Below are 12,873 nucleotides of genomic sequence, written 5' to 3' on the forward strand. Positions count from 1 at the left end.
ACTACTAGAATTCAGAGAGCCAAGCAGGAGTTGGCAATCCTAATGTTGTTTGAAAGGCTTGTAGCTCAAGTTAGGTTGTGCCAATGTTATAGAAGATGTTACAGAGATCCTTCTCTCCCCAAGCTGAGTCTTGTTGGCAGTCCCTAGGTGAAAAGGCAAGTTCAGCTGGGGCATTACCTTTTTGCCTGGCTGCCAAGAGCAGTGCTGCTGGTGGCTGACACAGCCCTTTGCCTGAGCACCAGGTGAAGCCTGTAGGCAATCACTGCCTGCTGCTCTGAGCAGGTGTAGGACATTAAAGTGGGCCAGGGTTTGTGCACTGTCTAGATCTGCAGCACGGATGTAGTGAGTCTAGTGCTTTGTGAAGAGGTCTTGAAGATATTACAGGTATTATTTTTTAAGAAAATACATCTAGATGTATGATATTTGCTGATTATTGATCTAATGTGTATGTAATGTATTGTATATGTGGCGTATTGCTTGAGTCACTTATCTAAAAATTCATTAGAAAGCTATAGCACAGGGAGTAACCTCTTAAAACTTGTCTGGGCATGACTTCTGGGGGGAAAGATCGTGGTGGTTTTTGTCTGTGGTATTTTAATTATATATTATACACTTACTAATCCTATCTGAAAAGTTTCTACCCATATCTCGATTCTTCTCATTGGCCTGAGTGAACACTAACCCTACAACGTATTGGTATAAAAGATGGAGAGCTCTGTAAGCTGTCTTGAAGGTATTTCTCTGAGTCTTGATGTTAAGGGGGGTGAAGAACTGGAGAAAATGGCAGTGTAAGCCACAATAAAGTAAAATAACATTACCCTCTTCTTGATTTGCATCTGTTGCTAGTGATGTAAATACAACATTTGTTTTCAGTCAGCCTTGCTGCTATAGTCACCTGGCTATAGAAGCAAAGGGCTTTCACAGGAGCAGGTGTTTGATAATTCTGGATAACGCATGAAAGAAAGACAGCAGCTGAATCTACCTCATACAGCCAATTGGAATGGCTGACCCACTACAGAGCTGATTGAATTTTAATGAGTTGAATTATCTCTGAGTTAAGCTGCATGCTATGCTTTTGGTCTGAATAACTTTGTTTATTGCATAGTTCCAAAGTAGAAATAAACTGGAAAGGAAAATCTGGAAAACAGCTCAAATTGAATTAACTGCTATGTATTAACTGAGATTCAGTATGCCTGAGCAAAATGTTAATGAAAGCACAAAAATGTAGCCATTCGACTAAGTTTTCCCACTAAAAATCTTTCCCGCTTAGGTTTAGGAAACAAAGGCTCAGGAAGTATAATGACTTGAATGCACTTGTTCTGTGTTTCTTTTTATCTCTAATTCCAAATCAGAAAAATACTGGGGTAATACAAATGTCAGTAATAGTAGCAGGAAGGCACATGGATAAAAGAGTTGGGTGCCAACTAAGAAAATATTTTGAAATATTCAAACTTACTTCATAGCCTAGGGATTAAAACAACATCAGCACTCCATTTTGTGACTGTTCTAGATAGGTAGAAGGAAGCTTATCTGGCAGATGAGGTTGTTGCTGGTAGAATAGCTAGGAAGATGAGATAAATTAATCTTACACAAAAAAACAAAGCCTGCATACTAAAATACATAGAGGAGTCTGACAGTGTATTGTCTTGAAGTACAGCGGCATATTGATTCTGATCTGTCACAGAGTGACCTATTAAAGGATGGGAAGGAAAGCAGGTGGCAGTTGCAGAGTGCTAATAACTTGTTTGCAAATCGTTGCACTCACCATAACCAAGAAAGCCGGAGGAACAAAAAAAGCGTTAGAGTGCTTTATATACTGATATAAAAATATTTCCTATGCAAATAACAGCATAACACAGGCTGTTCTTCTTTACAGCATACTTCTGTAAGAACTTCACACAGATATTTGTAGAACCTCCAAGTTGCCTGGATCCTTTTGTTTGCTTGGTTTGTTTCTTTATTTACTGAACATTTGAATGCATTCCTGTCCTTTGGTAATAGGTGCATCTGTGCCCATATAAATTTCTTAAGCGGGCATCAGCAGATAAAGCTTAGTTCAGAATGCTTTGAATCAGAATAGTCTCAAATTAAGATACTACTGCAGCTCTGACTTGCTGTATGTTGAATTTTAGATCCTTTAAGGGCATCTGGCATGCAGTGCTCAGGTGGACTTGATTTTTGCTCCAGGTGTCATGAAAACGCATTGATGGCCTTTTGAAGAGAAGGTTCTCTCTAGTTTTCTGTTGGAGCTGGGGAAAACCTGCAAGTCCTTTATAGTGGTAAAAATTATTTGTCTATAGCGGAAATGACTCTGTTTATAACTATCTTGTTCTTTCCATTCACGCAGAAGTAGGCTTTTCTCCAGCTGAAGTGGTAAGCTCAGGGCTCTTCTCCAGTGTTCTCATCCAACGATATGAATGATCAGCTTTAGCATGCAGAGGTTACTCTCAGTTAACTAGATGCAAGTGTAGACTTTTGAGTTCAGCTTTATCTGAATGACTGCATCAGTTCACTTCTCTGGCAAGCTGCAAATTGTCTACCAGCAAACAATCACCAAACTGAGTTGAGCTGAGTTCCAAAATTATCTCTTGGTGCTGTACAAGGAAAGCTTTCACATCATGGCTTTGCAGACTGGGCAACTACTGATGTGGCTTTTCAAAGTGTGAAAAAGAAAGGTTGTAGTTTTCTTTGTTTGTTTTCTCCTCCTGAAACAAGTTTCAGCTAAATAGCAACACATAGTAACTTCTACAAAACGAGATGGCACCGGGCTGTAAAAGCTACCACAAAGCATTTTCTACGTTGAGACAAATGCCAGCGTCGGGGACGCAGGTGTGCAGGCAGGCCGGTGCTGCCCGGCCCACGGCAACGGCCTGACGGCGCTTCAAGGCGGGACCCGGGCACGGGGCTCGCGCCGTGCTCGCCTCAGCCTGCCTCGGGGCGAGGACCGCCAGCTGCGGCTCCGCCGGGTCCCGGGAAGCCCCGGGAGCTCCCGCCCAGGACCGGAGCGTTGCTGCCGGGGGGACCCGGCAGCCTAAGGGCCACGGGCGAGCAAAGGCTCGCAGAGAAGGAGCCTCTGCACTCCGGGAGGAGGGAGGCTGCGGCAGCCGGTCTCCGGGAGCCGCGCGGCTTTGTGCTCTCGCAGGCAGCCACCTTCGGGGAGGGAGGCGGGGAGGAGCTCAGCCCGGGCGGGCGGCGGCCCCTCCACTGCGCCAACCTGCAGGCGGCTGGAGGCTGCGGCCCCGCCCGGCCTCCGCCTGCACGGGGCCGCCCTCCTCGCGCCGCCGTCCCGCGCGGAGCAGCACGCAGCCGCTCCCCGCGGCAAAGGCGGCAGGCGGCGGCGGCGGCGGCAGGGAGCGCCTTCATACCCCTCGGTCTTCTCAGTCCTCTGCCTCGTCGTACCTGCAGCCTCTCCTCCGCCCCTCCTTCCTTCCTTGCTATTCTCCTCTTTCCCCTTCTCTTCACGTTTTGTGTGTTGTTCTTTTCTTATTGTTTTTGCTTTCCTCTTCTTTTTCCTCCCTTTTAATTTTTTTTCTTATCATTTATTTATTTATTTATTTAGTTATTTATTGGACCCTCTTCCTCTAGTGTCCCTTAATTTCCACTTTCTTCTAATTTTTTTCCTTGGACTGTGCCTTGTCATGTCAAGATGGAAGTCAGGCATGACTGGCTTTCCTCATCCCCCCATGAGGGCTTCGAGCAGATGAGGCTGAAGAGCAGACCCAGGGAGCCATCGCCGAGCCTCACGAGAGTAGGTGCGAACTTCTACAGCACCGTCAAGCAGCAGGACTACAGTGCCAGCGTCTGGCTGAGGAGGAAAGACAAACTGGAGCATGTAAGCCAGCTTCTATTTCCCTCCCTTCTTTCTTTCCTTCTAGACCTCTGTGTGGTTGCTCTAGTAGGCTATCTCTATCAGCTTGGGCTCCAGAAGAGAGGTCTTGCGCAAGTGGTTGAGCATGGCATTTCTCAAGTGCTAGAGAAAGGAGCTACTCAGAGGTCCCAGGCTGGTCGGTTCCGAGGTAAATAGGATGTCAGCGCTGTTCCCAACCGCATGGAAGTTTTTCCCTCAATGGAAATATTTGTGAATGTTCTTGGCTTATTTTTCTGTTCCTCCAAATGTAGGAGGAGAAACATTGGGATGGTGCAGATGGAGGTTGGAGCTTTTATCTTGCAGTGTTTATAGTGTAGTTCTATAATTGCCAAATGAAAATAGTTTTTTTCTTCTTTTTTTTTCTTTTAATTATTATGTGTTTGTGTGGCTTTTTCCCTCCTCCTCCTTCCTGCATAGGACCCTGAAAATGTCGGTCTGTATGGAGTAGAGATTTCTTTCAAGGCATCTTTTTTTGCAGCGACAATACATGACTTAATTAAGTGCGTTTGAAACCATAGTTGAACTGATGCTGTGGGTAGCTGTAGTGAATATTTTATGAGAATTTAAGGTGTTTCTAAGTATTCCTGCCTCATGTGATATTTGAAAGCATTTTTCATGTTACTTCTGACAGGAAGGAAACGGATTGAGATGGCATGTATACTGTCTAAGAGTTTTCTGAGTAGCTTATTAGATTAATTCCATTGTTACAGTGTAATGTACAGTACAATCAGAACGTGAAAGTGGCTGCATGTGTACAGGGATGCAAAAGAATGTGGATGGGTTTGCATAATGCAACAATGTCATCCTTTATATTGGTGAATAACTTGTAATCAGTCACATTGACTTCAAGAGGCGCAGAAAAATATTTCCTGTGACACAGCTACCTGAAGTCTCTTTAGGTAGAAATGTTCTTATTACAAGGGTAAATTGATTTATTATATGAAAATCCTAAATGGCATGGTATAGTCCTTTAAAGACAAAACCTGAAAAAAACCTCAATCGAGTGGTTGATAGAGTATCACACCCACCCCTCCCCCCCACCTCCACCCCTCCCCCCCCGTCTACCCACCAACCTGCAGAATATCTTATCCTTGTTAGTGAAATCTTAAATTTGAGTTGTTTATGCTTCTGGGGAAATGAAGAGAACTGATAAACTGTTGGAAATAACACATTTCAAATTTTGACAAAGATATTGAATCCTATCTGCCTTCCCACACACGTTTTTGTGATTTTTTTCTCATGCTAACAACAGTGCTTCACAGTAGTAAGCTTGTAAGGAGAGCATTCTCCCATTGTGAATCAAGAAAGGCCAGTGCATTATCTCAGCACAGCTGATGGCTAAAACACAGGACACACAGCAGTCTGACCTCTGGCTTTTGTGGCAGGATTTTGCTGTGTGTGTCTACATGTTGATATGTATCAGCAAATGACTGATTATTCATCTGAGGTGGTGATGAATGATCTGTTAAGTTTCGTAGCTAAATACTGTTCTGGTAGCTGAATATTTGCATGTTCAAATATCTGCATTTGAAATCAAATAGGTGTTAGCTTGCTTGAGGATGACCAAGTGCTAAACCATTATTTTGGGAGGCATTTTTTTTTTTTCATTGGGATCTTTGGATATTTAGTCACAGCAATTATCTTGAATAACCCTGCAGCATTAGTGTGTGAAAAGCTTTTTCTGCTATCACTTGAATATGAATGCATGTTCTTCTGGGGATTTCCCTCTCATTTGATTCAGTTATTTTTATTCCCAGACCATACTTGAACCATGGAAAAAAATATATTTATAACATTAATATTTCTCTCTTTCAATGAAGTATTTCATTGGCACTTATTGTGAGTACCCTGCAGTGTGTTAGATGTGCCAACTTCAAATATGTGAAAATATTATTGTGGTTTAAAGTAACTACATTAGCCCTGTGTGTTGTAATAGACAAGGTATTGGGTATGTTCCATTAATGAATGTGAATAAAACGTGTGTTAATTTTTAGATTGCATTTTGCTTTTACACTTTTCTTGCAAGGTTATTTTCTATTTCAGATAAATCTTCAAGAGCTTCAGTGTTTTACTGCCAAAGAAATTACTTTCTACATCCCGCTCTTCCAGCCCAGAAGACAAACCTATTAATTAGAGTTGCATTGCTTTGAATGGTGTAGGCATTGATGGATGATAGCTTATGGCCAGTATTGGATGATGATGTTGTACAAACTTCAAGGTAGATGGCAGTCATGAAAAACTCTTCACTGTAGCCCCTCGCCCTCCTATGCTTTCCTTGAGCTAATTACACTATTTGATACCTACAAAAAAATCAATATGCAAGGAGTGAGCATTCACGTGGGCACCTGTGTTTTGAAAGTACGTCATAAATTAGGTGCTCTGTGATGGAGGGTATAGGCAAAAGAAGTTGCATATAGTTATAGTGAATACAGGTATTCTGTAAGCCTTGTGAAAAGATTTTTTTTTTTGTTTGTTTCATTGGAATTCTCTTAAATTGACCTCGTTGTGGTTGTAATAGGGATAAAATTATGCCGGTATATTTTGAATGCTATTTCCAGTAAATTCTGGTAGACCGCAGTAGATAAAATGTATTGATTTTCGTTAAAGTGAGTGGCATGACTTATTCATGTGTGACATTTATGAATTCATATATAGTTTGAGGGACCGAAAAACATTTTCTAAAGTCGGTTTTCAAATGTGTACATAATATGAAAAACCTCAAATGCACAGTTTACTTCTGGATTGCAAAACAAAGTTGGGGGTTTTGGTGTTGCTTCTTTTAAATGGGTCTAAATTTGAAGAGTGTAGTGAAGAGGTTCATAATTCAACTGTTGCCATAGCTTTTTAAATGCTAAAAGCCAAGAAGAAGTTGAGATGCACAAATATGATACAATTTCTTTAAGCTGTTTTTATTATTGACTGACTGTGGAAGTCAAAAGGTGAAATGTATTGCTGGCATCTTGCTAACTGTTTTTACATCAAATGACCTTCATACAATGTTTCATCACTGGTTGGTTTTTCATATGGGTTATCTTTACTGCAGATAAGAATAATGCAATCCATACCACACAGGTTCTGAGCCCAGCTAGATGGTTTTCTCCTATGAACTCAAATGATATCTTTAAGATTTTATAGGACTGCTTTAATGTGTTTAAAGACACACCAGTGAGCAGGTCTTCTGAGGCCTCTGTATACCTCTGTTGTAGCTAAATTTATATGTTAACAGAGAAAATAGAGGTCTGAGGAACTTTGCAGGTGTGACCACAGTGATGCTGCAGATGTTTGACTGGTATTCCTGCAGAGCTCAGGTTGTTTAAATTCATAGGTCTGCTTCAGCTGGTTCCAAATGCCTTTGGTGAAGTTATTTGTTTGCTACTGGAAATAACAGGAGTAGAAACTGTTATATGAAAAGCTCTTTTTGTATAGCATTTCTTTTGTTTGTCTCTGGTGTTGTCTTTTTAATCAGATGTGACTTGGGTAAGAGGGAGAGAACATGATAGAGAGGAATAATGACTAACAAGCTTTTAGCTGGTGGGAGTTACCTAGATCTAATTTAATTTGCAGCTGTTCTCAGCCATATCTGCGCAGTAATGATAAATATTGGACAGCTGCTTTCGTAGGAGTTCAGCAAAAAAGATTTTAGGTACCTTCACTTGTAAAAGAGAACATAACTAATAACATTAAAAAAGAGATTTCTTAAATCTAGCACAGATACGCTCCATGCATATAGTCTTTTCTTTTTACAAATACAGATACAACTTCTCAAATATTAGCAATCTTCCTTTAAACTTTTAAAGTTACTTGGTTACTCAATTGTTTAAAAAAAAAAAAAAATCTTGCGTTTTTTTGAATCAGATTCAAAATTTGGGTTGGGAGACCTGGCATTAGAGGAGTTGTACCTTCTTGGACATGCTCAATCTATTACCTTTAATATAGTCATAATGAGGAAAATTTTTTGATAGGTCTTGCATCATCTCTTGTTTTTACATAAGTTCTAATCAAGTGCAAAGGCAATGCTGGGATTTTCAGATTCAGATAAGTGCTCTTTTGCTAGGGGAATTGTCTGGACCAGTTGGTGCTGTGCAGTTGATCAGCACACTGCTGTTCCTTTGGATGCGTTATTGTTTGTGGAGGAAGGAGGTGATAAGGTAGAGGGAGGGCAATGCTGTATGGCAACAAAGGCAGATATCCAGCAGCACTGTGAATTCTCTTAGACCTAGCATGTCTGTAGTACTTCTCAGAGCCTTGTGACCAAAGCAAAAATGAAACGTGTTCCAAGGATGGTGGAAGATACCATTTGCATAATAATATGTAAACAGAGAAGGTGAATGTAGCTTAATGCACTCCTGTTACTTGGTTTACAACTCGAAGTGAAGCCAAGTCACTTTAACACATGGGAGGAAATTAAAAAGAATCTGAATTGGAATTCAGAAAACTATTCCACAAACTTCCAAAAAAAGCCTCTGTCTTGCTGTGAATGCAAACTCATCGGAGTTTTCTTGGAGTTCTTTTTTTGGGAAGGTGAGGGTTGGGGGGGAGTTTGTAAATTAGGTAGCTTTCATTAGGAAAGAATAAATAATGGAATAATACTTCCTGGTATCCAATGTTCCTTACATGAAGCTGCATGAATAGAGACCATTCATAGGAGTCAGAGGTGTTGGTTTAGAAGCTTTTCATGGTAGATTAGAATTCCAAATACTTACTGGTCTTAGAGATTGATATCTATATTTAGATTTTATCATTAAAGTCAGAAGATCAAACTCCATTACCTAGCGTGATTTTTTTTTTTTTTTTTTTTTTTTTTTGGCTCTTTCTCTACAAAAAGCTGACATTTGGAGTCGCCTGGCTGTACCAGTGTCATTAGCATGTGTTGAGGTCCCTGCTGAAGTAGCAGCACAGGGTTAGCTTCCCTGCTGTCAGGTGGACTGGAGAGGTTCATCTGTACAAACGTTTTTTTTTCTTTGCAGGCATAGACTTTTTTTTTTAAGAGAAAAAGAAACATTCTGAGAAGCACGGAGAAGGGGAGATAAAGATGCATGAACATACTAAGTAGTTTTAGGGTAGAAAATGTGAAAAGAGTTTAAATTCCCCATGCTACTTGAAAAATAGAGTGGTGGATTTACAGAGGAAAGAATTGACTTGAGTAGTTACCATACATAAACATAATTTAGTGTTCTAAAGTGTTCTAAAGACTGAAAATATGATACCTAGTAATTCATTTTTCTGTTGTGGTGAGTTGACCTTGGCTGGTTGTTAGATGCCCACCGAGGTGCTTTCCAGTCCACATCTCTCCTTCAACATGAAAGGGAAAAAATAAGATTAGGATGGGTTAAAATGAAGACAGGGAGTTCACTTAGCAGATTTAGACAAAGCAAACTCAGGGGTAATTAATTTGTTGCCAATTAAGAATAGAGTAGGATAGTGAGAAAAAAATCTAACCACCTTGTATCTCTCTCTTTCATGCTGTTGACTTTGCTCATTCATTCTTCCTTCACATGCTTTTCCACCCACTGGCAGTGGGGGGTAGGATCTCTGTCCAGTGTGTAACACTACCTCTGCTGTTACTTCCTCCTCATGCTTTTCCCCTGCTCAGAAGGAATGTATCCCCCTTGCTCCCGTGGGATACATTCCTTCAGGGAAAGAGGCATGAGAAGGTGTTACTAGACTATGTGACCTGTATGCCTAAGTTTTCAGGATGAGGAATAATGAATATGTACCTAGATGCCACCTTATCTGGTGCAGATGCAGTTGAACCACTTATTGAGAATTGAGGCCATCCCATATTCAGGTGTTTCAGAAGAAGCAAGTTAGCCTGCTGTTCTCTCAAAGAGAGCTAAAGAGTGAGTTTATTGTGACTGTGACTGTCTTATTGTGGTTTAGTAGGCAAGAGGGCCGCTCAGGTGAAAGTGAAAAAATATGTGCAAGGAGTTAGAACTTCTGGTTCAGAAGGAGAACGAGGGAATTGATGCCACTCTGATACAACTGATGAATTAATTTAATCTGTCATCTTTTATTACAATTTTGTTTTATTACAATTTTGTTCCTGTTTTTTGGATGCATATCTATCAAAACTTGCTTTGACTGTTTTTTTTCTTGTTTAGTACTCACAATTCTTTGAGTTTTTATAAATATAGATTTTTATAAATAAAGAATTAGAGTGTTTTTATGGTGTTTTGGATAATTTTTTTTATCACTGGGTTGAGTAATTTCACTGTATAGGTAATGTCTTGCCTTGGACAGAGAAATATCAAAGGTGTTTTTAGCATTGCTTCATTGACTTGTTCTTTCAACACAACCACAAATAAGCCTATTCTCCCATTTCTCTAGATGCAGTATTCAGTGTTTATAGATGAATGCAGTTGTACACTACTAATTCTTATTAAAACCAAGAATTTCAAAAAGCATAGCTACTACTGTTTCTGCCTGCATGATGTCAACATCATCAGCAGCTTGTTTTACAAATTATTTGATTGTTGTAGTTCAAATTATAGTCTTTCTGCTTTAATTTTGTTGCTATTCGTATTTCGCTATTTACAGTTACAATAAAATGTTTAATAGGATAAAAAAAAAAGAGCTAATGTTTTTGAGAATTGCTGCTAATAAAGCAAAGAGTGATTCAGATAATTCCTACCGTTCTGATAAATTAGGCTGGATTTCCCCAAGGCATTTTATGCCACTTGGAACAGAACCAAATGTGGAGCAGTGCTGAGAAGAGGATTTTGTCAGTGATTGATTGTAAGGCTATCAGTCTCAAGTTTAACTTTCATGACTGTGTTGATACCAAAGTAAAGGCAAATTTACTTGCTAACGGTTCTGTGAATGTTAGTATTTGTTGTAAAAAGCCTACCAGAATGAAAAATATGATTTTTTTTTTTTTTTTTTGATGCATGTGAGAGTTAGCAATGTCTCCAGTATGGTGTCTCAGTAGGGCTCTCAGCATTACAGAAATTGTGCTGCTGCTCATTAAGTTCTTTGTCTGATCCTTCTTAGGCAGGGGTTTGTTTTGTTTTCTTTTGTTTTGTTTTTTAGTAAGGTATTACATATGCTGAACCAAATTCAGGCATTACTTCAATTGAGGCTACCTACTAAACTTTGAGAATGATGTCAAAGACAACAGAGATTTGAACCCTACTTTCTCAATGCTGTTTGTGCACTTCTGCTTAGTTTTGTCCCAGAGCCATGGTAAGGTCTCCATTGACTTTGCTGTTACAGATTTGAGTTGTATATCAGCTCCTTGAGAGAAGACTATGGATCAGCTCAGCAATGACAAGCTTAGGGCAATAAAATGAAAGTGCTCTTGAAGAATGTGAAGCAGATAAAGGAGAAGTCTGGCTTAAGCTAGTTGCCGGGTAACTTACATAGAACAATTCCCTGGTAGCGTGGGAGAAAGTCCATTAAAGGCTATGAAAAGGATGGGAGGTATGCTGATTGTAACAGATGAGATCTAAGAAATTGTAACGTTTATGAAAGTATGCAGGAAATGAGGTAAATGACAACTAGGTCAAAGTTTTCTTTAAGGTGTTTCAGAGTGGGGAATATGGAATGAAATCAAACAAGTGTATTTGAACTTTCTCTTAGCTGAAAGAACAGTCAATTAATGGATATTTAAGGGTAACTCAGAAAAACAAAATTACTTGTGAAATGTTTTCTTTGCTTCCCATTAGACTGTGTACTTCTGGTCCTAATTAGAAAGTATGGGTGAAAAAGTGTCCATCAGGCTTAAGAAATAATAATTAAAATGATCACTTTAATGATAACAGGAATCATCTTTCTGTATGTGTTATGTGCTCATTTATGTAGAGATACGTGGGTGTTTTAAGGACAGGGAATAAAAAAAAGAACGAAAAACTAACTATTGCCTCACAAACAACTGTGGAAAATGAATGAGGTGAGCAAAGGGTGTGTGATGTGACTGGTGGCTGTAACAAAGACTTGTCAAATTCTGCTAATTCTACGTGGTTGTTTACTTGAAGAGAACCAATGATCATGTATAAAGTTTTACTCCTGGAACACTAAGGAAAGAAATCAAGTGATCAGATGATCTATAGGAACTTAGAATTAGCATCTTTCCTGAGGCTTTCTTGTGACTGTGGACAGAAGCTGCCCTGTGGTTAGCTGTATGATTGGTGGTGATGATACAGCCCATGATATGCTGGGAAGATGAGTGGAATAGAACTAAGGTGGGCCTGACTGTCTGTCAGTTTGCTTTAGGACCTGAACAACTCTGAGAGTCTGTGCAGTGTGATGAATGAGTGTTTTTTGTCCCTGTAAATGGAAGTTGATGTTCATTTGTAAACTTGTGGTGCTCACTTTTACCTTTTGGAATGAAGTTCTTCAAAGGTTTTGAGCAAATGATTGGCTGAGGTAGCCATCATGTTTTTTTCCTTTCTTCTCCTAAATCAGAATCTCAGATAATTTCTTCCTGCTCATTAGATAATGTGTTACGACCTGTAATAATGCATTTAGCATAACTTCATCATTAGAGTTTATAGGACTTTCTACTGACCATAGTGGTCTTTTGATGCCTTACAGGAAAAGCTGTTTCTCTGGTTTTTCAACAGAATATGAAATGTATATGTAAATACATATTCTGGTAGGGTAGTGAGCTTCTCTTTCCCATAGAGATGGCTTCAGTCACAGTTTGAAGTATTTGCTACACTGTTTTATTTATTCATGTGTCTTTTCATGGAAAATCAGCATTCTTTATAAAGAGTCAGCCTGTACTGTTTGCTAGATAAAAAGTCATTTGCATTCAGGCTTGCAGTCCTGTAAGTGCTGCTTGAAACAACACTGTATGGAGTATCTTCTGTGCTTCCTCTGTTGCATCTGCAATTTCTACATCCCTAAGAAGATGCATCTTTAGAGTAACTTGTGTTGCATAACTGAAGACTTCGTTGTCACTCTGGTTGGTGCAGATGATTGGGATGTTTGAAGGAATCATAACTTAAAAATGGCTTAAAACAAGTGAACATAAAAGAATATTGATGAATGAAGCCCCAAAATTT

The 12,873-nt window shown here is 39.6% G+C and overlaps 1 protein-coding gene across 3 annotated transcripts in view; it reads left to right on the top strand.

Moving 5' to 3' along the window:
* PLD5 (phospholipase D family member 5) overlaps positions 1 to 12,873 on the top strand; it is a 205,141-nt gene that overhangs the window by 40,038 nt on the left and 152,230 nt on the right. The window contains exons 1-2 of one of the 3 annotated variants that reach the window (XM_090135361.1): positions 108 to 384; positions 3,647 to 3,832. The exons of 1 other annotated variant lie outside the window; for it this stretch is intronic. In XM_090135361.1, the coding sequence (XP_089991487.1) occupies positions 3,647 to 3,832 (186 nt within the window). In that variant the 5' untranslated portion in view covers positions 108 to 384. Of the gene's footprint in view, positions 1 to 107; positions 385 to 3,323; positions 3,833 to 12,873 lie in introns of those variants that run through there. One more of the 3 variants, XM_090135360.1, reaches the window with a different exon arrangement.

This window comes from Phasianus colchicus, chromosome 2 (genome assembly GCF_987193195.1).
Source record: "Phasianus colchicus chromosome 2, bPhaCol1.hap1.1, whole genome shotgun sequence".
Classification (NCBI taxonomy): Eukaryota; Metazoa; Chordata; class Aves; order Galliformes; family Phasianidae; genus Phasianus; species Phasianus colchicus.